This window comes from Chiloscyllium punctatum, chromosome 17 (genome assembly GCF_047496795.1).
Source record: "Chiloscyllium punctatum isolate Juve2018m chromosome 17, sChiPun1.3, whole genome shotgun sequence".
Taxonomy (NCBI): Eukaryota; Metazoa; Chordata; class Chondrichthyes; order Orectolobiformes; family Hemiscylliidae; genus Chiloscyllium; species Chiloscyllium punctatum.
This window is the reverse complement of record NC_092755.1, coordinates 72,076,066-72,102,771: the sequence shown is the minus strand read 5'-3', so window position 1 is coordinate 72,102,771 and position 26,706 is coordinate 72,076,066. Positions and strand designations below refer to the sequence as shown.

The window sequence follows — 26,706 nt, the reverse complement described above, 5'->3', positions numbered from 1 at the left end:
CGAACACACTTGGATATTGCGTACAGTTTTGGTCGCCACATTATAGGAAAGTCATGGAAACATTGGAAAGAGTGCAGAGGGGATTTGTCTTCTGTCTGGTGTCTGTGGAGGGAAGGTCTTATGAGGAAAGGTGAAGGGACTTGAGGCTGTTTTCATTAGTGAAAAGAAGATTAAGAGGTGACTTAATAGAGACATTCAAGATGATTAGAGGATTAGATAGGGTGGACAGAGTCTTTTTCCTCAGATGGTTATGGCTAGCACAAGGGGGCATAGCTTTAAATTGAAGGGTGATAGATATAGGACAGATGGTTCTTTACTCAGAGAGTAGTAGGGGGCGTAGAATGCCCTGCCTGCAACAGTAGTAGACTCGCCAATTTTAGGAGCATTTTAATGGTCATTGGATAAATATATCGAAGATAATGGAATAGTGTAGTTTAGATCGGTTTCACAGGTTGGCACAACATCGAGGGCTGAAGGGCCAGTACTGCGCTGTATTGTTCTGTGATCTATGTTGGTGCAGTAGTATTGCCCCTGGATTTGTAATCCCGAGCCCCAGATTAATGTTCTGGGGACATGAGTTTGAATCCCATTATGACACACACAGAAATTTGAATTTATTAAAACAAAATCTGGAATTAAAATCCAGTCTAAGAGTAACTGTCTAGACATTGCTGATTTATTATAAGAACCTATCTGATTCTCTAATGTCCTTTAGGGAAGGAAATCTGCCATCCTTATCTGGTCTGGTCTAATGTGACTCTAGACCCATAGCAGTGTGGTTGACTCTTAATTGCCCTCTGAAATGGCCTGATGCGCAACTCAGTTCAAGGGCAGTTAGGGTTGGGTAGTAAGTGTTGGCCGAACCAGTGATACCCACCTCCCATCATCTTTGGGGGTGGGTGTATTGGGACTTACATGTTTAAGCAAGCTATTTAAATGTACATACACCAGTTCTGCTCGGCATTCATGCATACATTTTCAAGCAGCGCACAGCATGCTTGTTGTGGTGTTAGTGGACATGGATGGTTAAAAACCATCTATTGAGGACTCTGCGGTTTCAGAGAGTTTGTTATTTGAATTTCTTGGTCCCCATCCCCTTCCCCCATAAAATTCAAATCCATATTGCGACCAGTCTCCAAATCCAAACGCCTTACATTTTATTAGACACAGGAGCTTGCTAAAGTGAAAGGTGCAATGCTCTGTTTACCCCTGGATCTGGGGAAGCATAATTGTTGGTGGGGAAGATTCAACATTAGTGAATTGATTTATAACATCAATGTGCTCCACTCTTTAAACTCAATATGAAAGCAGCTATATAAAGTGTTTTCAAGGACTAAGTCATTTTAAATGAATCGAGGGACCTCCTTCTTCCAATTTTCTTCTACCCTCTTCTGAAGATACTGAGTTTCTAATGAGTTACACATTTGTCAGTCTTCCTCTAGTATGTCACTGGATTGACAGCTGATATTCAGTCACGTGGCCTCCAATTCTGGACTCCATCCTTGCTCCTCTTTCAATAGTTGTGGATTTGCCCTGAACCATAAGAGTCATTGGATGACAATAAGGTCAGGAATTCTGAATTTTTCTATTTGGCGGGCTCAGGACAGTTGTAACATCACTATAGCAACTTGGATTAAAACTAATTACCAAAGCAAATTGTGAATGGAACAAGGGCCTTTGTAACCTTCATTGATGTACTCCACGTCAGAAATCCATTTACCAGTGCAGCCAATACATTCCCAGTCTTGAATCACTTCAATCTAAACTTATGTGAAACCACCTCTTCAGAAATATCAATTAGTATTCAGTGGTAAAAGATGAAGGTTACAGAATTGACATCACTGAAAGATAAGGCCATATGCCCAATGTTACCTTCAATTTTAAAGAGAAAATTGAAAACAGATTCAGCAAGGTGAATTCTCAAAGCACATATATTTGTGATGCCTCAGTCCTTTTAAACTGCTATTGATAATGTTATCAAATGTCAAACCATTAGAAATTCAGAATTCTCCTTATGAATTGCATCTAAGAATATCATTGTGGCTAGCCTCATTTTGTCCCTGTTTTGCAGGTTCATTTAAATCTATACCATAAAATATTGCATTAGTGATTTCATATGCATGGTTGTTGCTATATAAAGCAAAGTTTGTTAGGGCATGGTTACTAGTAACCTTCTTGCCACTTCATGTTCTAAATCCATTGTCCAGAAAGGTTTGTCCCCAATTATTCACGGCGTCTTCATGTTTGGTTTCAGATGTGAAGGTGAAGAGGGAGTAGATGTAGGATGGTGTGGAGAAGTGAGGGCAGGAAACACAGACTAGATTGTTTCCCAGAAATCCTGCAGTACTTAGCTGCAGGTTGTCTTTATAATTACCTTTTCAATGGGTTTCCTACCTTGACAACTGGTCCGATTAAAAGGCCGGTAACCTGTTCATTGGGAGGAAAAAAAGTGCTCCACAGGAACCGTGAGGAAAAAAAAGCAGCTGGGACCAGGTAGAGAGAAGGTGGTCTGCGGTGAAGGGAGGAGAGATGGCTGGAGCAGAATGTTTTGCAGAGGATAAGTTGTTGAGAAGCATGAATACTGTGAGGGTGGGAAATTAGTGATTAGTCGTGCTTGAAGGAAACGCTCCTGACCAACAAACAGTGCTGTTCTTGGATCCAGCCTACAGGCCATCATTAAATTGTTGAGTTTTTTGAGGCCAGTGAAACCTGGGTAGCATGTACTGAAACATGGTTAAAATGCAAACATTCAGCCATGATTTTAAAAGATGTCAATGACCGACCCTCCTCCTGTCAGCAGGTCAGGCTCTTGCTTCTCATCCAGCTTCTGGTAACATTGAAAGGAGGTGAGTTTAAAACAAGCTGGGTTCTTGTTTCAGTTTATAAATAGCTCGAGCCTCCTACCTGACCTCAAACACCCCCATAGTGTCTTTTTTTACAGCTAATGAGACACGTTTAAGAATGTAGTCACTTGAGAAGAATGCAGTAGCCAATCAACACAAAGTCCCATAGTCAGCATAAGATCAATGATCAGCTCAGACCATAAGAAACAAGAACAGGAGCAGGTCATTTGGTTCCTTAAGCCTGCTCCACCATTTAACAGGATCATGGCTGATGTGACATTCTTCCCGTCCACTTCCCTGCCCTTTCCCATAGTCCTTGATTTCCGAATTGATCAAGAATCTGCCTGTCTCAGCCTTTAACATACACAAGGACTCTGCCCTCATAGCTCTCTGTGGCAAGGCGTTCCAAAGACACTCAACTCTTAGAAGAAAAAAATTATCATCTCAGTCTTAAATTGAGACTTTGCCTTCTGGTCCTAGACTCTCCGATGAGGGGAATCATCTTCTCAGCAATTTCATTGTCAACCTCTTGAAGAATCTTAGGTGTTTCAATGAGATCGCCTCTGATTCTTCTAAACTCCTGTGAGTACAGACCCAATCTGTTTCACATTTGCTGATAAGACAATCGCTCCACACCAGAAATCATCCCAGAGAACCTTCTCTGAACTGTCTCTAATGAAATAATCTATTTTCATAGATCAGAGTACCAAAACTGCCCATAGTACTCCAGGTGTGGCCTCACCAGCACTTTGTACAGTTGCAGTAAGACTTCCCTGCTTTTATACACCAATTTCAAGAAACAATAGCAAACATTCCATTAGCCTTCCTGATTAGCTGTTTCACTGTGTTCTAGATTTTTGTGTTTCATGCACAAGTATCCTCAAGTCCCTTTTGTGTTGCAGTTTTTCTCCATTTAAATCATACGCTCCTTTTGTTCTCCCTTCCAAAATGAACAACTTTGCATAATTTTCCCACATTATACTCCATTTGCCAACTTATTACCAAATTAAATAACCTATTAAGATCTCTCAAAATGGTTTGCACCCTCTTCACAATGTGCCTTTCCATCTATTTTTGTGTTGTCTGCAGGCTTGACTACAGAACATTCACTTCTTACAATTCATTAATATATTGTAACCAGTTGTGGTTCCAGCATTGATCCTTTTGGAACCCAGGTGACCAACCTGAACAGGAACCCCTTATGCCCACTCAATGTTTCCTGCCCGTGAGCCAATTCTCCATCCATGCCAATATACTACCTCCAACACTGTGGGCTCTTATTAATTTACCTTTTGTGAGGTACATTGTCAAATGCCTTTTGGAATTCCAAATACAACACATCTACAGGTTCCCCTCTATTCACTTAGGGTGAGACTTCCTCAAAAAACTCTAATAAAAAAGTCTGGCACAATTTTCTTTTCATGAAGCCATACTCTGTTTGATCACATAATGTCTTTTTCTAATTGTTCTGGTGTTACTTCCTTAATAAGTTAATTCCAGTTCTTTATTGAGGTAGAAACACTGGCCAGGTTACTATGAGGGAGCTCATCAAAGATCCAACAACACTATTTCCGTGTCTACCTGGGAACACAGATGGAGTCTCTATTTAACATCTCATTTGAAAGACAGTGTTCCCATCATTCCAGTGGCCCTAAATATTGTAGTGGAGTGTCAATATTGCTATTGCTGAATCCAGGTTGACTCCGTTCAAATGTATCCTCTCATTGCTGCTGGACTTATAGATGGGCTTTTATTGTTCATGCGCTGGATAAACATTTCAAATTGTGCAATACTCACGACCACCTGTTAGTTTATATATAGAAATTGAGTCTCCAGTGAAGCAGCCACCAAGGAAAAAATATCTATTAGTGACGCCCACAAGGGTGCACATCAGGAACACTGTGACATTCTGCTCACCCTTTCACTAACTGAAATTACACTGAGTCAGCCAACACTCCTGACACTTTATGCAGTAAAGTTGGTGTCAGGACAGTGGGTAGCATTCAACTTTCCAGATGAAACACTGATTATAGGAGTTTCTAAAGTGTGTTCCCAGCTGAGTTAAAGTTTGCCCTCTGTACTGTGACACCTTAGTAACTCAATGCTGTTAAAATGTGAAATGTTATGTATAGGCCCAGCAGTACAACATTATCTACATATTTAGAAGGAATCAATCTCCAGTTCATGAATATCATGTAATTTATGTAAAAGCTACACTAATTATGTACATTAGGATACATTGTCTGTCTGTCTATATTTATCTATCTATGTGTCTTGATTGCCAGAAAGAGCAAGCACATGTAAATTTTTCAATGTTTCCCATTATCAATTCCAAAGCTCACATTTATAACAAAGACTGCTGTAATTTGCACAGTGAGTGCAGATGTTGGAGCACTGTTACTGGTTGGAAAGGTTAATTATATTACAGAAAAGAGAGATAAGTCACTGAAGCACTTATTTGTCCTGACGGGTACACAACAGCGAGGATGCCAAATTACAAACAGTAGCAGCAAGTTACTACTGGAGAAAATTGCCACATGACAAGTTTACACAGGTGATTTCCTTATAATTATGGGCAAGGAAGTCTAGAATGAAAATGTAAAAGTAGAGGCAAGAATTTATAACGTTAAAATGGTTCAATTATCACCACCGTTTAATATTTATCACCACTCTTTAACATTTATTACTCAGGGCAATCTGCTAACAGATTGTAGGAATTGTTCGATAAAGGCAATTTGCTGAGCGATATTGACACAGTGGCTTTCAGTGCAAGTGGACCAAGAATATATATGAGGCTATTTGTGAATTAATGGTTTGTTTTGTCAGTGACAAATTAAGCATCCTATGCTTGCATTTATATGGCTCTTAAATTGTTGTCTGTTTTCACGGAGAAACCAAGTTGCATATTCCTTTATTAGATCGTTTTCATCTCAAGTTCACCATGAAGCCAAAAGAGACTTTGCTGACCGATTTTGTTTAACTAACCCCTTAACATCCATCCCTTGATTTGTTGGGCTTATTGTAATGGCTTTTATCTCCTGTCTTCCTGGTGTCTAAGCAATTCCATTTTTGAGCTAGTTCATTCAAATTAGGAAAGAAGCATTTTATGTTTGACCCTATCCATCAGTCAGATGAGTTGACTGGACAGTTGGCTTGCAATGCAATGTGACTCCAATAGCATGGGTTCAATTCCCACATCAGCTGAGGTTACCATGAAGGATTCTCCTTTTCAACCTGTCCCCTCGCCTGGAGCATGCTGACCCTCAGGTTGAATCATCTCTACTGAGAGGGGGGAAATAATGGCCCAGTAGGACTAGGGAACTTTATTTTTACCTTTACCTCTGCAGTGAAACAATTTGTAACAGGAGTTTATAATGGGGGAGAAAATTGCATGAAAATTACAACACATTATATTGTATGTGATACACGTAAGATTACATTTCCAGACATAGTTTTTAAAAGTTCATTTATGGAACGTGGATATCGCTGGCTGTGATACCATTTATTGTCTGTCTCTAGTTGCCCATGAGAAGGCGGTGGTGAGCTGATTTCTTGAACCACTGCAGTTCACCTGCTCTAGGTTGACCCACAATGCCCTTAGGAAGGGAATTCCAGGATCTTGCCTCAGTGATCGTGAAGGAATGGCGTTCTACTTCGAAGTCAGGATCATGAGCGGCTTGGAGGGGATCTTGCAAACAGTGATGTTCCTATGTATCTGCTGCCCTTGTCCTTCTAAATGGAAATGGTCATAGGTTTGGAAGGTGTTGTCGAAGAATCTTTAGTGAATTCCTGCAGTGCATCTTGTAGTTGATACATACTTCTTCTACTAAGTGTCGGTGTGTAGATGGTGGATTGCTTGTGAATATGATGCCAATCAAATGGGCTGCTTTGTCTTGGATGCTGTCAAGCTTCTTAAGTGTTGTTGGAGCTACATTCATCCAAGCAACTGGGGAGCTTTTCATCACACTCCTGACTTGTGCTTTGTTGATGGTGAACAGGCTTTGGGGATTCAGGAGGTGAGTTACTTGCTGAAGCCTTCCTGGCCTCTGATTTGCTCTTGTAGCCACTGCATTTCTGTGTCAAGTCCAGTTGAGTTTCTGGTCAATGGTAACTCCCGCAGGATGTTCGTGGTGTTGAGATGATTCAATGATGGGAACACCATTGCATGTCAAGGACGATAGTTAGACTGTCTCCTATTGAAGATGGTCATTTGTGTAGCACAAATATTACATGCCACTTGTTCTGGATATTGACCAGAATGTGTTGCATTTGAACATGGACTGCTTCAGTATTTAAGGAGTCGCGAATGGTGCTGAATATTGTGCAATCGTTGTCGAGAGTTCCCATTTCTGACCTTATGAAGGACGGAATGTCATTGATGAAGCAGCTGAAGATGTTGGGCCTAGGACACTACACTGAGGAGCCGCTGCAGAGACGTCCTGGATCTGAGATGACGGACGTCCGACAACCATAACCATCTTCCTATATGCCAGGTACGACTCCAACCAGTGGAGAGTTTACCCTCTGATGCTCAATGATTCCAATTTTGCTAGGGCTCCTTGATGCCACATTTGGTTGAATGCTGCCTTGATGTCGAGAGCTGTCACTCTCACCTCACTTTTTCATCAAAATGGAAACAAGTAAAAGTTTAACACTAATAACTGTGTTCATTTCCTTTGCACCGTGGCATAGATTGGAATGGTGTTGGAAAAGCATAGCAGGTCAGGCAGCATCTGAGGAGCAGGAAAATCAACATTTTGGGCAAAAGCCCTTCATCAGGGCTTTTCTAGTACCACTCTAATCTTGACTCTGATCTCCAGCATCTGCAGTCCTCACTTTTGCATAATGGTACAATTATTCAAGGCTGAGATGTCAATGTTCAAGCAGAGAAAAAAAAATCACGAGTCAAACCTCTTGATTTCATTAGCAACTAGTGGTCACAAATGAGTAAATTAGTAGACAGATGATACTAGATAATATGATAAATGTTTATAATATTATCATCTGTAAATTTGAATTTTTAAAATAGAAACTAATAGATTGTTGTTTCAGTTCGATGAAGATATTTGAAGATAGTTTTTAAAAACTATCTTAACGTTTTTCAAGACATCATTAAAGTTATTTTGAACAGTGACTTATATGTACTATTTTTAAGAAAGCATGTGATTCAGTCAAGTGCCTTGCAGGATGCCTAATATTTATTGAGGAAATGTTTATGATGCTGAGATTAAAACAGGTAAAAAAGACAGACCAAGGGATTCGTTTAATTTTGCTTTCAGACCAGCAGAATCAAGAGTTCAATTCAGGTGAGTGGTTTCCTTTTATAGCAGTAGAGTGTTAATTTATGAAGCCTCTAAACTCTGAGAGGTTTTACAGAAGTTTTGGAGTTATTTGAACTGAAAGAAAGTTGAGGCCAGAAGTTATAAAACTTTCTCAGCAGTTCAAGAAGAAGCACTGGAAAGAGTTAGTTGAGAAAGTAAATGAATGAGTTCAGATAGGAGTGATACATTACTGGTGTTGAGTATCTGTAAGGGATATTACTGAGAAACAAGTTGAAACTTTGCTTTGGTGTTTAAGTTAGTCTTTCTAAACCATCTTCAGCTATTTATGTACATATATAATATCTTTGGCCTTTTGTTGACAAATATTTGTAGCTTTGTGTGCATACGTTTCAGTGACTAACCACCACAGTAAAAATCTGCAAAAATTAATAAAGTTATGATCTATCAAGCCAGGTTTCACTCTCAGATCTGACTTGTCCAACATTGCCATCAGCTGGGATCATAACAATATGCATTTAATATTTTCTTGATGTTTTCACTATTTTGTAAAAGTGCTATTGGACATACATGCCTTTCAGGGTTATATCTTTTATTTTGTGATTAAACTTTTGCTAAAATCTTCCTCTCTAGGGCCATATGCATGATCGGTATGGGCAGTTAGCAAGTGTCTATGTCAAACTTCTCAGCACCAAGATGGATTTTCATAAAAAGGTATTTTCTACATTGTACTATTGGATGACTTGGTTGATTTGATATATTTTTGTGGGATTATCCAAGTGGACACTTTCTATTAAAGCTAATGTCTCGTATGCCTCTCACATTGGGGTTAATGTGTCTAAAATATGTTTCGTTACCCACATAAAGCAAAACAAGATGTTCACAGATTCAGTCAGAAATAAGAAAAAAAAGTTTCATTTCCAAAGTACTCCCTACACTTTACAGACAACAAATGACTTTTGAAACGTAATTGTTCATATGTAATTGACAGAAAACATTGGTTTCTGTAATTAACTATTGGAAGCCAGTTAGTACCTTGTCAGTTGAATCCCTATGAAGTGTGAACGTTTAATTTGGTATCCTTTAAAAATTGATTGTCAAGAATAAGTAATGAATATAAAATAAATTACACTGTTCATTATTGCAAAAAACAAATTGGTAAGAAGAAAGAGGTTTTGTAAATCTATAAACAGAGTGCAGAATCTTCTGGTCATTCTCCTTCACAAGAGAGATTGGATAAACTGGAGAGAAAAATAGAAATTGCTGGAAAAGCTCAGCTTAGCATTTCGACCTGAAATATTAACTCTGATTTCTCTCCACAGATGCTACCAGACCTGTTGAGCTTTTCCAGCAATTTCTATTTTTGTCTCTGATTATTAGTAGCTGCAGTTCTTTTGACTTTTATTTGGATAAACTGGGCCTGTTTTTTCTGGCATTTGAAAGTCTGAGAGGTGATCTCATTGAAATCTACAAAGGGACAGACAGAGTAGCTGTAGGTAAGATGTTTCCCCAGAACCAGGGGACACAATTTTAAAATAAGGGGGAGGCCACTTAGGTCTAAGAATGAGGAGACATGTTTTTAATCAGACAGTTGTGAACCTTTTTGACTTCTGTATCACGGATGGCTGTGGAGGTTCAAACTTTGGGCATGTATAAGGTGTAGACAGATATATTTCCAATTACTAATGGTATACAGGGCTATCGGGATGGGTGAGTAAAAGGCATTGAAGTTTTTGATCAGCTATGAATGTATAGAATGGCAGGGCAGACACAGTGGGCTGAGTGGCCTCCTCCTGTTCCTGTGTTGTTATGAATGATAGTATCTCTGTTTGTATGACCTGTTTGTAAATACTGCACTGAGGAGTGAGTCTGGATTACATACTCAAATCACTGGAACACACCTCCTCACAAAGACAAGGCTGAGATATCATTGAGCCAAGGCTGACATTTATAGGGGTTTCTCTTATTACTGGAACAGTTTTTAAGAAGTATTTATTTTAATGACAATTGGAAACATATTGGGTTTTGTCTTCACCTAAATTGGATTTATTTTACAACCTTACCATGTCTCTTGAATCTGAGTGAGTTAACCACATCATCCAACGACATTTCCACCACCTCCAAACAGACCCCACCACCAGGGATATATTTCACTCCCCACCCATTTCCGCTTTCTGCAAAGACCGTTCCCTCCGTGACTACCTGGTCAGGTCCATGCTCACCAACAACCCACCCTCCCTTCCTGGCACCCTCCCTTGCCACCGCAGAAATTGCAAACCCTGTGCCCACACCTCCTCCCTCACCATCATCCAAGGCCCCAAAGAAGCCTTCCACATCCATCAAAGTTTCACCTGCACATCCACCAATATAATTTATTGTATCCGTCGCTCCCAATGCGGTTTCCTCTCTATTGGGGAGAGTGGATGCCTCCTCGCAGAGCACTTTAGGGAACATGTCCGGGACACCCGCACCAATCAACCTCACCGCCCCGTGGCCCACTATTTCAACTTCCCCTCCCACTCTGCTGAGGACATGCAGGTCCTGGGCCTCCTCCACCGTCTCCCTCACCACCCGACACCTGGAGGAAGAACGCCTCATCTTCTGCCTCGGAACACTTCAGCCCCAGGGCATCAATGTGAGTTTCACCAGTTTCCTCATTTCCTCTTCCCCCACCTCACCCCAACTCCAGCCTTCCACCTCAGCACCACCCTCATGATCTGTACTACCTGCCTATCTTCCTTTCCACCTGTCCACTCCACCCTCCTCTCTGACCTATCACCTATTCACCCCCATTCACCTATTGTACTCTATGCTACTTTCACCCCACCCCCACCCCCACCCCCACCCCCTCTCATTTATTTCTCCACTGCAGGCACCCTGCCTGTATTCCTGATGAAGGGCTTTTGCCCGAAACGTCGATTTTCCTGCTCCTCGGATGCTGCCTGACCCTGATGTGCTTTTCCAGCACCACTCTAATCTAGCCCCAAAATCAGTCATGAGTAATCCTCAATTGTTCCCTTCAGAGTGGATTTTTTTTTTTTTTTCCATTCCTCAGCTAAAATTACTGACTTTTGATTCCATAGACATTGGTCAGTCTTCTGTACCTCTTTCACATGATATTTTGTTATATGTGCAATTCCAGACAGACAGTGTCTCAAGTTCATTCAACAGTGAAAGCACATTGCAAAGAAAAGGACTGATTTCCTTCTTACCTGAACCCACACACCCTCAGTGGCTGCTGAAAATCAATGGGAATCCTGCCCATTGTTTAAGCTACAGTAGAATGTTGTTGAAAAATTTAACAACCCCACATATTTATCCCTTTATTTTGAAGTGGAGTGTGCTGACTGATCATTTCTAGTTCTCCGTGGCATCATTTATATTGAACATAGAGCTGAAATTGCGTCAGCAGCTGTCCATGCAGTAGCTACATAAAATTCAACGGACTGTCTTGCACTTTCTTGAGTTGCCAAATGGGATTATTCTGTTAAGTGATTAATGATGATTAGAAGAGCTTAACACAATCTCGAAAGAAAATCGATATGCTGTAAAAGCGAAGCTGAAAATGCAGATCAGTTATCCAGTGAGCTAGGTTAGAGGTGAATTTGCACTGTCTGATTAGATGTGCAGTAGCCAAGTGCCAAATGTTGGAACAGTTTAGGATTACTCAGCATTTAAGCATTCCTTGGCATTTCAAGAACAGCTGTCAGCAGCTGGTGCTGGAGTGCAATAACTGTCTTTTATTTCTTTCCATATATCTCCTGGTTTCCTGATGGTCCAGTAGTAGTGTTGGTATGTTATCTAATGGATAAAACAGACAACATATCATTTAACAACGAGCATCTCTAGTGTCCTCTGAAATAGTTGTGGGGATTACTTCAAGTTCCCATACTATCTGAGGAAATTTGTACAATGACCTTTGGGATTTCAACTTGTGACAATCCCAGGTGAAAAATTGGTACCTTGAATTCTTGAGCTGCACCTTTAAGCTATGGTGCTTTATATATAATTTTTATGGTGCTGATAATTCCAACTTTGGTCAAATGCATGATTGTAGAACAAACACTTTCAGATATAATCATGTATCTAGTGGTTCCCCAATTAAGTATTTCAAAAGAAACCAAACAGAAGTTCAATGATTGAGTTTTAGCTGAAAGGACAGTATTAATGCTTTCAAATAAATTGGTGCAGTAATGTGATAAATCGTGAGGCTGTGTACAGACTGCTGTAGCTTTAATAACATTTAGTGACTAAATCAAGGATTCTTTAAATTTAGATTCTGCCATCTGCTGTTCTGAGGACCTGTTTCGAATCCCATCATAGCAGATGGTGGAATTTGAGTAAATTCAATAAATATCTGAAATTATGAATCCATTGCTGAATGTTGTAAAAACCCATCTGGTTCACTAATGTCTTTCAGAGAAGGAAAACTGCCATCCTTACCTGGTCTAGCCTACATGTGACTCCAGACCCACAGCAATTTGGTTGACTCTTAACTGCCCTCTTCGCAATAACTGCTGGCCCAACCAGCGATGCCCTCATCTCATGAATGATTTAAAAAAATAACGGGTTGTAACTATTAAGGCGACGACTTAACTTATGAAATGTTAATCGTGAAAGACATTGAGAAATGCAATAGGCAGAGCTGATGGAGATTTTCCTTAGGTAGAGTTACCTTAAATTTAATTTAGTAAGGGAAAAAGGAACATGTTTCCATTTTATTGAATGGTAACTACTCAGTGAAGAGTAACACTCGAATGAGGAGTTTTTCTGATCACATTTTTCCCTCCTGCCTTGGTGTTTTGCAGCATTCTGAGTTCCCCCCGAATCTGGAGGTAACTGATGAAGTATTGGATAAAGCTTCAGGCACAGATGTAAACAACATGTAAGTCTGACCAAAGCACAGAATTCAGATCTTCTACTTTTGATACTTTGTTCAGAGGATGTTCAGAGGATAACTCAATCCTTCCTGGATTTTCAAGTCTGTTCTGATTTCAGAGAATCATTATTTTTCTGTGTGAAGTAACCAAGAAACATGAGAATCCTCATCAGCCATGAATACCTGACCCAGATTTTCTTGAGGGAGTATTTTTGCAAATTTGATGCATGACTGATTTGTTATTTTTAACTCCAACCCAGTTAATCTGTTTTGCTAATTCTCAGATTTAATTACGTGATTAAGCTCTCATTAAGTGGTTTCAGTAATATCCTGGATGAGTGGATTTTGGATGATTTATTAAGGTTTAATAAATCCTGAGATTAGTTTCTGACCTTGCAATGACTCTTGTTGTTTTTTTAAAAGTAAGAGAGTTTGTCTGTACAGGACTTGTTAACTAGAAGGACAAACAGATGCTCCCAGTGCTGCTCCACAACTAGGTTTGTGAGGAAATATGGAAAAGATACAGATATAACCCTCTTTCATTTAGTCTTGAGCCTAACTGTATTTTCTTCTCCTCTGCTTTGTATACATGGCTGTTCCATTTTGTATTTCCATGATTAAATCCATTTGATTGCATTTGAAGATAATAGCTGAAACAGTACTAACTGTGTTGAGTGGCAGGCTGTTTCAAAACTAAGATTCTATTCCAAAAACCTGGCTGGGTTATTTCTCTGATTGAAGTGGGCGTTTCTATTAGAGGTTGCATCATGAATCCTGTTACCTTATCAATTGGTCTCAAAGCTCTCTAAATACTTCCTTAAGCTTTTCAAAAGACTGACTGTAAAAATAAAGTTCATGAAATTTTTACGATTTCAGACTGTTTCTTCAGTTTAAGATGGAATAAAGGAAGTCACGTGACCTCCAAACTCTGCCTAATGGCATATCTGGGTGGCATGGTTGCTATGGCACAAGAGGAGCCCAGATCTGGGGACTGCAGAGAAAGTGCAAAATGTTCAAAGCCATGGACAATAGCATGAACATCTGTACTCTCTGTGAGTGGAGTGTTGGTCTCTAAATCATGCAGGAAGTGTTAGGAATGTCAGGTTTTAAAAAATACAGTTTAAACATAATAATTTAAGTCCCACCTAGAACAGAGTTACGTGTCTAGAGAATAGTTTATTTGTATGTCTGTCTGATAAATGCCCATGTGATTTACATTGCCATGGAAATAGGGTTTGCGAAGGGAAGAATTTCCTCGCTGAACCTCACAGACCCAAGTCAATCTCCAAGAACCTGAGTGAGAGTGGGAAGTTGAAGTAGTCCATCCTGCATCTGAAGCAAAGAAAATGCTGACTTTATTTTCCATGAGGCAAAACATGGGTTAGATCTTGCACTCAGAATGAAGTGACTGAGTTTGTGAGGATTTACAAGACACTGGAAGATACACTCCCTCAAGATGAAAGAGGAAGAGTGTCCAGTATGACCCTTATAGTGGGAGTTAGCAGGAAGAGATAACAGAAGCGGGCCAGCAGCGGAGAATTACTTTGGACTGGCTCCAGGATAATTAGGTGCCTATTTAAGGGATATCTAAAAAGAACCAAGGGCAGGGATTGTTCATTATTTACAAAGTTAAACAACAGAAACCTATCTATAAAATCCCTACAGTGTGGAAACAGGCCATTTGCCCAATAAGTCCACACCTACCCTCTGAAGAATAACCCACCCAGATCCATTCCCCTACCCTATTACTCTACATTTACCAATGACTAATGCACCTAATCTACACACCCCTGAACACAATGGGCAATTTAGCATGGCCAATTCACCTAACCTGCATGTCTTTGGACTGTGGGAGGAAACTGGAGCAAACCCACACAGACACAGGGAGAATGTGCAAACTCCACACAGACAGTTGGCCAAGGCTGGAATCGAACACTGGTCCCTGGTGCTGTGAGGCAGCAGTGCTAACCACTGAGTGACCGTGCCACCCTGTAGTTCAGAATACAAGCTGCTTCTAAGATAACATTGCTTTTAGTTTGTTACTGTAAATTTTAAAACCTTGAAATTGTCATGTGATCTTTCTAGTTGGTCCCTGAAGTTTACATCTCTTTAAAAAGTAATTGTTCTTGACAGATTGTAATATACTTCATTAATCATTTATTTTGAAATGTAATGATTATTACCCAGTCCACAGTAAGAACAAGCAATGAATAAATAGTTAATCTTTTTTTTGTTGGAAAGGATGGAATGATATAGACACTGGGAAGACTATATAGTTCTCTTGAAGCTGTACCATGAGATAATTAATATCTGCCTGAATTATGATCAGAGACAATCAGAGCCTTGGCAGTGATTCAGTTCAAGGATAGTACTTTCTCTAATGCGCCCCAGAGTGAGGTGAATCCCTATGACCAGGTTTGAGTACCTACCGATTCAGAAGTACCAGCTAAGCCACACTGTATATGTGAACACCAAAATAACCCTTTTTTAAATTGGAAAATTAAGTGGATAGGACTCATGATATAGACCCGTGGCTGAGTAGAAGTATGTTTGTCTTTGTAGGCTGTATCCATTGCTGGTATGGATGGTGCTATGCTCACAGCACATTTTTTGCATGACTTCTACAAATGTCATTATTTCAGTGGACTACCAAAAAGAGAATCTGTGCCTAGTTGTGCTATGCAGTTGAGTGCGACTTTAATTCAGTCAAACACCACATTCATCAACTTGTATTGTGTAAGAACAGGTGGTTTGGATTCCAGGTATACTTTGGTAAAAGTAGAGTTTGAATATTAATGGAGTATATTATCTTCACAAATGTCCATAATTCCTGCTAATTTCCAACGCAAATAGAAAAAGTTAAGGCAAGCATAAAATTATGAAGCCTATTTATTCATGTTAAAAATGAGAGAAAAAGGATATTAATGTCTTGGATTATCTTTGTCATTTTTTTTTGTACACCCTATAGAGCATTGCTTTTTTGGAAGTAAGCTTAAAAAAGAACTGGATGCAATTTTCTGCTTGAGTGAACTGACAAATTACCTCATTAACATCAACTGCTTGAGCCTGCACTTTGTGCTGCTATTGATATGTTCTAAAATTTGTTGGTTAGTGTTATGATGTGAATCTTTTTTGAGATCCAGTTTCTAACACTTCAGGTGTTTTCTTACTATTCAATAATTATTCTATGTTGAGATTATGACTATCAGACCGGAATGTAATGCTCATACACAATAAAGGAATATTGACATTGCAGGTGCATGGAAATTCATCGGTGTGTATCACTGGAAAAGACATGTTCACTTCGAAGACTGATAGCATTGGAAAACCAAATACTTGAACTGTTGCCAAGCCCAAATTAAAATGGGATGTATGATGTCCAGTTCTCCCCTTTTCATGATTGAAATCCTAAATCTTTGATCTTCTGACTGAGCAACAAGTGGATTATGAGAAATCAGAGATTGAAACTCTGTTTCTCCAGGATCCTCTTAATTTTGTAGATATATCTTTTAGTTGACCTTTAGTCCAAAAGATCAGTCTGTGTTGATAACTAATGCTGATCCCATGTAGAGTATTAATGAAGGTAGTCAGATAACACAGAACCACGTGAGATACAGCGGAGGGAGGTGGGGGTGGGGGTGGGGGTTGGGGGGTTCTTGGGGAGGGGCTGTTAATTTTAATGTTAGAAATGAGGCATGCTTTCCCTGCTGTGCTTTTGTAATATCTGGTGCAAGTGGATGGAAAAGTTGACTGGCCTTTGACAATATAGACATTGGGTGGGAACCAGTGGCAGCCCACCTGCCATTTTGTTTTTCTTTTCCCCTACACCCAAAGGAACCATAACAATAGTACTTATATCTTCCCTACATCACCTGCGGCTGTGTGTGAATGTGTAGCGAATCAGTAAAAAGGCACTGTTGTGCAAGAATTTTATTGTATATTTTCCACCACCTGGAAAACACCCGTATGGCGAGTGAAGCATTAATGAACAAAGCCTCTTATGGGCAATGTTTATATGAAAAAAATGAAGGGGGAGGGTAGGGATTAAATCAAAAAAGCATTGGAGGAGGAATTAAAGCACTCTGCCCCCTGGCTGTGCCTACCTCTCTCTAAAAGCATAGAGAGCATTCTTGGACACCATGTGCACCCTCTCCAAGTACATAACCACAGAAGAGGAGCAGGCAATTGGCAGAGATGACCACCTCCACAGCCTGTACCTGTTTATAGCCAGCCTGGCCAGGCCTCCAGCTGCCATTATTTAAAAAAAACTAATTATGAACTTGCTAACAACCCAATTTTCCATAATTTTATGATGCCTGCTGGGAATTTTGGGTGTTGGATCTAAAAAAAACTGGAAGTTGTTTACAGCAGCTGAAACATATGGCACAAATATGGCAACTAAGACCTGCTACAGAGATCATGGCTGAATTTACCAATGAATTCTGCTGGGGAAAATGACCGTGTCTGTAATACTTTTTAATGGATGGGAGGGGAGAGTGTCTGGGTGAGATGCTCTTCGGAGGGTTGGTGTGGACTCAATGGGCCAAATAGCCTGCTTCCACAGTGTAGGGATTCTATAATTCTGTGAACATCAGGTCTTTATAAATATTAAGAGAAATCAAAACTAAAATGAGATGAAAAGCAGTATGTGTGTTGAAGTGAGTCTGTTGTGTGTATCTTGATGAAAGAATCGTATCAGTCTCTATGTGAGGCCTCTACCTGACACAAACCCCCCTTTTCTTCAGGAAGGGTCTGTAGGTACTGTCTGGCATGCCTGCTCGATGCCCTTCCTCAATACTGCCACCTGCTGTTGGAGGTCCCATCACATTTATATTGAGTGCAGCTGATGGGAGGCAGGTCCAATCTTTGAGTTGACTGCAGCAAATATTGTAAACAAACATGGTTTCCTCATCCTGATGGCAATATGTACCCAAGACTCTGATCTTGCCATTGAAGCTGCTTTTAACAACAAAACAGTGAGCTTCCTTGTATTTTCAGTTAATGGGGTTTCCCTAGCCTAAGTGCTGAAGCAGAACAGATTACAGAGACATTGCATTCTCCATGGCCACGACTATAAAGTGTTGAAATACTAAACTATCCATGGCATTTACTGTCCACCAATTCAACCAACAATTCAGATTAAAGCAATGTCTGTAATGGAACCCAAGATTTCTGTAGGTGTGAAAGATCTAAAGGCATGCTGCTTACTTTTGACTTGCATTTTTGAATTTTTTGTGTGTAGTATTCGTGAGTGTACTTTGTAACCTGTATGGTGAGCTCAGTATACTGGAACTGACTGTAATGGCTGAATGCTTGTCTTCATCTTATTGCCCCTTTATTACAGTGACTGCCCAAAATTAACAAGGATTTGACTAGACATTAACTGTAGTTAATAAATTGAAACACATGTCTTACTTGTGTTAGATTCCTGCTGTTTGCTGAATAAGCTGATATCTGAAATGGGGAAGCCAAAATGAACCTCTGTGCCTGAGATGGGGTGGAGTTAAGGCTCTGATGATGATGTATTGATCTCTGCTTTATATCCACATGTACAACTGGGTGACAGTAGGACAGGGCCTTGGCTGCAGTGCTCTCCTTTTCCTTTCCTACTTTAAATGTTGTTAAATAGGCATGAGAGCCAATAGGCAAATTAAGGCCATGAATACAGCACGACACACCAAACTCACTGTTAAGCTACACTTTACCTAAACTGGCAAATTTCAGGAGAGAACACGAGGTGAGAAAGTTGGAAACGGAAAAATGAAACTCTTCAAATATAATTTTAAAAGTGGTCCTCAGTAGAATTCACTCATCCTCATTCTCTCAAAGTGAAATTGGCCTACTCCAAACATTGACTGGTCATACATCATGCTAATGTGAAGAAAGTTTCATGTAGGGCTTGAATGTTGAGGTTATTGTCTGATCTCCATACTAGTGGCCATTGAGCCAGCTTTCTCTGAGCTGATAGCTTAACAAATTTAGTGAGCTTCTTCACTCATGAATTGTCCTTTTTAGGTTGGTATACGCTGGCTGTATTACCCCTCAGCTGAAAAAAAAATGCATCAATAGACTTTGCTGTCTACGTGTCTGCCTAGATGAATTGTTGGAATGCCTCAATTACCTGATGCTGATTTTTTTATTTCGTAGAGGATCAGTTGCTTTCCTTACAAAACTGGAATTTTTATTAGGATAATAAGTGGGTGGGGTATGGGATGATTGTGTGTGCTGGGTGACTGTGGATGGTATCACTGGATGGATGTAAGAGAAGGTTGTGTGGTAGGGTTTTTGTGAGTGGGTGAGTGAGACGGTAGTTATGGGTAAATGGGAGTGGGCTATATGCGAGCTATGGATAAGGGTGTGGGAGGGAGGGTGAGAATATGATTGAGAATGGGCCCTGGGTGGGTGTGTAAGAAGGTGGATATGAAGCCCTGATTTTTGTGGGAATTCAATGGGTCAGGCCACCATCTTCTTTCTGTTGTAGGAAATCAGCAATTTGTTGAGATCCTGGTTATAAAGAATAATGAGATGCATATGGAAAAGTTGGCATTTATTTTGTTGCAGACCCAACATTAAAATGAAAAAAACATTTTGTTGCAGCTTCCAGCTTACGGTGGAAATGTTTGATTATATGGACTGCGAGCTGAAAGTTGCTGAAAGTGGTAAGTTTTTAATCAGTTGGACGTTATTAGTCCACCCCTTGACTAAAATGTTAATTTAGAGAATTACATCTAAGAAGGCTGAATAAAAGGGTTTCCATAAATTTTGTGAGAGAAGTACACTTAGTTTGAGCTTTCAGCCAGAAGTAAAACTAGCTGCTTTTGTGCTTCATATGCATGTGCTACTTGTTGTTTTTGACTGTTCCTGCTTGTGCTGATCTACATTAGTCAGCTGGAGCTGTGACTGTCCATCCAAAAGCCAGTTGCATGTAAAGCCATGGATTGGATTGGAGATCCATACAAAGGTTACAGCATCAGAAGTGGCCATTTGGTTGGTCATGTCTGTGCTGCTCGTGCCAACAACTCCAGAATTCCCACATCTGACTTTTCCTGCAACTTGGAAATTGTTTTTCTGTTCAGATGCTTGACTAACTTCCTTTTGAAAGACAGGTTTGAATCTGTCTCCACCACGGCATCAGACAGTGCATTCCAGATTGTAACCATTCCACCAGTCTATTTCCTCTTAAAGTGTGTCACTCTCATAGTTCAAATTAGTTTTGAGTATTTTGAAAATTTTGATATAATTTGCATTCTGTACAGCAAAGACAAAATTGTTGAGCTATATAAGCAACAGTGGTTGTGGTACTGACTTCCAGAGACCCTCCCTGTATACCTGCCTTTCGTTCAATAAGGAGCAGATCCAGCAATGTTACCTTTCTTATTGAGTCAGAAATGTACTGGTCAAGAATATTCTTACAGACACATTTCAGATACTCTTTCCCCATCTTTGCCATGTACTCTGTTACTGTCCCAGTCTATATTTGGTTAATTAAGGATCCCCATCATGGCGACTCAAGAGCTTTTTTTTCCTTTCTGTAACTTCTGTAGATATTTGCTCCTTTATTCTTTCCCCACTTGCCTAGGGAATACAACAAGTAGTGAAAAATCACCTCCCCTCATTTCTTCGCTTTAACCAAATTGATTCTTTCCTTGCCCTCTCCAGGATATCCTCTATCTTCAGCACTATAATATACACTCAGTAAATATCGCCATGCCTCCTTCATTCTTTCCTTCTCTATTGTTCATGAACATCTTGTATGCAGTAATGCGTATTCCCCTGCCCTGGACTGTTTTCAACTGTTATGTCCATTACTGTGACAGGATTATAATCCCACTTTTCCATCACCTATATTGTCAACTGTATTGACCATACTTTGTTTGTTTACATACATGCAATTCGCCAAAGCTCCTTCAACATTACCTTTCAAACCCTTGACCTCTACCATCTAGAAAAACCAGGGCACCAGATATATGGAAACTCCACAGCATACAAATACCTCTTCAATTCGCATACCACCTTAACTTGGAATGCTATTGCTGTTCTTTTACTGTCGCTGGGTCAAATTCCTGGAACTCCTTCCCTGTCAGCCCTCCTGGTGAACTTGTACCACACAGATTGCAGTATTTCAAGAAGGTTATCCACCATTACCAACTCAAGATGGATAGTTAATGTTAGCCTGACTAGTGAAGCTTACATCAAGGATGACATTTAAAAATGCACTCTAAACCTAGTTTAGACCTTCCTGCATTCCCTCATACTCTGATCCTTTCTTACTATTCCTTACTCTAGTGCTAACTGTCTTTCTCAATCCTTTGTGCACAGCCTTTTACCATTTTTATGCTCAATGCTGGTTCCCATCTCTCTGTTAAACCAATTTTATGTGTAGTGCTCCTGATCCAATTTATAGCATACACATTAGAATAAGACAATTTTAAAAAGTTCATTTAACTGTTTATATTAGCTTTGATTTGTAACCTTTTCGACCCATTAGACTGGGATGAGATAATTTTATCATATTCTGAGTGGGCAGGACAAACCACCAAAGAGTTACTTGTTGATCCTTTCTATATTCATTCAAGATCTAAACATGACTGGTTGCTCTATCAGTTGATGAGAAAAAGTGCATATTGTTTACCACTGTGTTAATGCAGAACAGAAAGTTTTCAGGTCCCATCACTATATATGATGAGTTGGTGGATCTCAGCAAGACACCTACAAGGAACTAGTTTCTCTGTTCAGAGATGCTTTTAGATAAAGCATTGCGGAAAAGTGACTAGATACATATCTAATCTTGGTCACTGTATGGTTACACCCAGCAGGCAAATACATGAGAATCATAGAATTACTACAGTGTGGAAGCAGGCCATTCAGCTCATTGAGTCCACACTGACTCTCCGAAGAGCATCCCACCCCAACTCACTCCCCTACCCTATCCCCTGTAACCCTGCATTTCCCATGGCTAATCCATCTAACCTGCACATTTTTGGACTGTGCAAGGAAACTGGAGCACTGGGAAAGAACCCATGCAGATACAGGGAGAATGAGCAAACTCCAAATAGACAGTCACCCAAGGCTGGAATTGAACCTTGGTCCTGGTGCTGTGAGGCAGCAGTGCTAACCACTGAGCCACCGTGCTGCCCGAATGTGGGGATTTGAATGGAGACCAAAGTTGAATAGACCTATTCATCAATAACAAGGCTTAAACATGAAGGTGGCTAGCTTTGAGAGATACCAGGAGTTGCTGGTGCATGTGGAACTGCACTCCAGCAGTGACAATGCAGTCAGGGCAAGGAGATCACTGGGAGAAAGAAAAATAGTGTATGCCGCTATATAATAGCAGATAGTAAGCAGCACGGCTTGCAATGTGAAACCATTTGGGTTTAAATGTGTACATGTTGGACAATATTTTTTGCATCATCTCTGTTTCCCTGTGCCAGCTATCAAAGCTGTTTGACTTTTATTTGAGTGCACACCGATTACCATGTTCCCATTACTCAACACTAATTTTACACTTTGAAAATTTGTCTCCGTTACATGAGGTAGTTTAAATTGGACTTGTGTTCAGAATCTGAAATTGAGAGAGCCTGCATTCTTCGTTCATACAAAGGAAAACATGAATCTGGTTTGTTTTGCAGTTGTACAGTGGGATGGGTAAACATTGAAACTCTTTGTGTGCCTGACTGTGAAATGGACTAAACTTTCAGTCAGGTACACAGAACGAAACATTACAGCTTTTCTTTCTGGTGGTGATTGTCCTTTAGGAGGTAATCAGAGGTTAAAAGGTGAAAATTCATTCTGGGCACAAGAACAAGATAGAGGTCCCTATCTGTTATACACATCACTTGACCATCCATTCCAAGTGGACTGAATATTGGGTGGTATGTATAACAAGCAGTCATTGCAATGCTGTCTGTTTTGTGGCATTCACAAATATAGTTTTATCCCAGAGGGATTTGACTAATTTTTAAAATGGTTACATTCCATAATAGCTGATGCCTGTGCTGTGTATACAAGCCCAGAAGGGAGAATTCGTAAAACCTCCCATGATGCTTATTGGTTCAGTTCATATACCTCAAAATGTTACTCTTGTCCAAGCAGTATGTTCATTTCCAAGCATTACTGGTTTTTACTATCATCCCTCTGCTGGGGTAGGGAGCAAGAAAGCCTAAATAAGATTTAAAATAATATTTATATCTTTGTGTATCAATTCCACTCTGGAATGATCTCTGCATTGGCGTTCCCTTCCTCAAATCCTTTGAATAGCCACCTCCTTCTTAAGACTGTCCTATAAGCTCATCTCATCAACTAGGATTTTGACTGACTTTCCTAATGCCCATATTTGTTTAATTATGCTATTATGAACCATCTTGAAATGTCTCTCCATTTTAAAAATGTTATATGAATGGAAATTGTTGTTACTATGGTGCAGTGTCAAGATTGACCATCAGTCTTCCTGCAATTGACCTGATTGTCTCTCGATGCACAAAATCTTTGCTGAGAAATGTAAGAGAGATGAGAACCTGAAATAAGGTGCTGCAGGTTGCCCTTGTACGAGTTACTGACTTCAGTAAAAAGTGATAACGTACTTTAATCAATGAGTGCTCCATCTTTTTGAGCTTATCTTTCAGTGTTTTTCAAATAAAGTCTCTGAACATTTAAAAGACCTACTTACTGTATGTGCAATATTCTAATCCCACAGACACCTGTCTTCTATACATGTCCTCATTATCTGGACGCTGTGGGTGGAGTTGCTGGGGAAGTCTATTAGTGGCACTCTAATTTTATTCTGTTATCCCGATGGGTATTTTGAAGACTTGCAGTTTAAAATGACAATTTTGCAGGAAAGTAAAAAAAGTTATTTTCAAGAAATTGGAGCACTCTACCTCCGATTTCTAAATATTTATTGAACTTGACATTTCAAAATTCGGAGTGACTAGTTACTAAAATCTAAGCTGATTGGTGGATGTCGCAGCTAAGTGTGAAATGGTCTAGAACATAAAGTTATTTGGACTATCCGTTTGTATCAATTTGAAATTTGTACACTGTTCACTCATACATTGTGCTGTGTTTGTTCTCCAATTCCATGAAAGTTTTGAAAATTTTTTTGTTCTTTAATGTCTCGTCTTGAATTTATTGTGTACAGTTCTGGTCCCCATATTTCGCGAAGGATGTGGAAGCATTGAAAAAGGTGCAGAGGAGATTTACCAGGATGTTGCCTGGACTGGAGGGAAGGTCTTATGAGGAAAGGCTGAGAGACTTGGGTCTGTTCTCATGAAAGAAGAAGGCTAAGAGGGGATTTGATAGAGACATACAAGATGACCAGAGGATTAGATAGGGTAGACAGTGAAAGTCTTTTTTCCTAGGAGGATGATGTCAGCTTGTATGAGAGGGCATAACTACAAATTGAGGGGTGATAGATTTAAGACCAATGTCAGAGGCAGGTTCTTTACACAGAGAGTGTTAAGGGTGTGGAATGCCCTACCTGCTAATGTAGTCAACTCAGCCACATTAGGGAGATTGAAACAATCCTTAGATAAGCACATGGATGGTGATGGGATAGTGTAGGGGGACGAGCTGAGAATAGTTCACAGGTCGGCGCAACATCGAGGGCCGAAGGGCCTGTTCTGCGCTATATTGTTCTACGTTCTATGAATTCTGTTGAATTGAATGCAGTTAGTTATGCAAAACCTGACTACATGGATAGAGGTAGACTTCTGCCAGCCCGTGTTCACGCAGGCAGCTGCTGCCTTCGGGTGTCCCATCCAACCCTAACCTACTTGACATATTAAAGCTTGAGAGTCATTCAATCAAGAAGGCCTTCAGAGATGAGAACCAATTCTGTGATCACGGGTGGATGCTTTCAAGAAAAAGTGAGAAACCAGGCTGATTTCCCTGGCATGAGAATGCGCATTCTTACACACATAAGCTACTTTTTACTTCTGCACACAATGCAATGACGTGAGAAACACTCGATGTAAGTTTCACTCTTCTTTAGGTCCAGTGGTCAGAGTCTGACTAAAGAGGTGATTTTTGGTTTTGAAGGAACAGCAGCAGAAAGTAATGTCTTTTTCCTCTTACCTGAGCAGATGTTAGTGAGTTGTGAGCATTTCTATGCTGCAATCTTTCATCTGGTCCTGAGGAGAGGTTTGAGAGTGATTGTATGACTTTGTGAGCTTGGTTGTTTATTTCACAAAATGCTGAACTGTAAGAAATCTCGAGTATTTGAGAGATCACTTGCAACTGCTGCACTTAGCCCTGCCTGACACCTTTCAATTTTACTCATTCATCATATTTCACTGTCACAATACATTTTCCAATTGGCAAATGCTGAGAAAAGATCATAATCTGATTCATTGCAGCAAACCGGTAAAGGTCAAAAGCAGAAACAACCTACGCACCAAAATTTGGAGGATCTATTGAGGCGGCTGCAATATTCCAGACCTCAGGACTTCCCTTATCATTCTTGGCAGCACAGTACTGTACACCTGTCTATTCAATACACAAACACCTTGTTGACAGTCAATTGAATGAGATTGTGTGCATCACAACTGCAACTCTCCATTCAACACCATTTTCCTGACTTCCTGCCAAATGTTACATGCCCACACATTCACTGACTGATACAAACCCACAAACTGGTTCAACCTATCCTTGCTACATCTCACTTGTCTGCTCCATGATGACCTGGTCAATGCAACCACTGTCTCCCTTTGCCTTCCATCTTCATGTCCCTAAATGGAACAACCTTCCTCAGCAGGGTCTCCAGGATTGAGGATTCAAAAACACATGCAGTCACAGACAGGGCTTTTGTAAAGTGGCTTTGAACCGTCCTACTGAGAATAGTCTTTGCAGTTTCAGGATAAGCCAGTTCTCCTGTACAGCCAAACTTTACTGCTCAGCCTTTGTGCATGTATGAAGAGACACATCCAATGATACACGTTATACAGGAATGTCCCCTCTATGAACCAAGTGGTCTACTAACTATACGGCAATACAGTCTCCAACTTTAACTCTTACAATAACTTTACCTTGTACAATGCTACATGCCCCATGTAACTTCCATCAACAAATGTGATCCTTAAGCAAATCAATTGATTTGGTCTTGGCAGCCAATACCATGATTATTGTAGATAGTAATCAGTATTTGATAGATTTCTGAGCATTTCCTTCAGTTGAACAAGTTTTGAAGTGCAATACTCACTGACTAAGAACAAAACTATTCCAACTGGAGTTCTGCAGAAATGACAGTAGTGGAGATATATTTCACATAATTCTGAAGAAATAACAGAATCATAATCTAATCAGTAAATGCTGCCCATGAAAGGGTACATTCCAAGCAAGAAAATACTTCTGGCTTTGCAAAGGTATAAATGTCATGGAACTCCAAATTCATTTGGTTAAAAAAAATACACCCAGTGTAGCTGTGTGATAAAAGGCTCTGGACAAGTTTGTTTCGCATAAATGATTCTTGATCTTATCGTGTTGTGGCTTAATCTAAAGACTGTAGCTAGCCTTTGCTGGTTTGAACCAGCATTGATCTCTTGTCTGTGTTCCCTTGTTAAGCAGTCAGACCCGGTTACTGCTCAGTATAAATGGCAAGTTTTTCATTGTACCCTCAAAGGCAGGGAACCAGCCTCTGTCTGAGTGTCCTGGATTTGAAAATGCCTTTGCAGGTCTGAATCCCAATGTCCCACTCCCCAGAATCCAG

The 26,706-nt window shown here is 40.1% G+C and overlaps 1 protein-coding gene across 1 annotated transcript in view; it reads left to right on the top strand.

Moving 5' to 3' along the window:
* hip1rb (huntingtin interacting protein 1 related b) overlaps positions 1 to 26,706 on the top strand; it is a 142,065-nt gene that overhangs the window by 50,466 nt on the left and 64,893 nt on the right. The window contains exons 5-7 of the mRNA XM_072587407.1: positions 8,756 to 8,836; positions 12,931 to 13,007; positions 19,599 to 19,660. Of these exons, the coding sequence (XP_072443508.1) occupies positions 8,756 to 8,836; positions 12,931 to 13,007; positions 19,599 to 19,660 (220 nt within the window). The remainder of the gene's footprint in view (positions 1 to 8,755; positions 8,837 to 12,930; positions 13,008 to 19,598; positions 19,661 to 26,706) is intronic.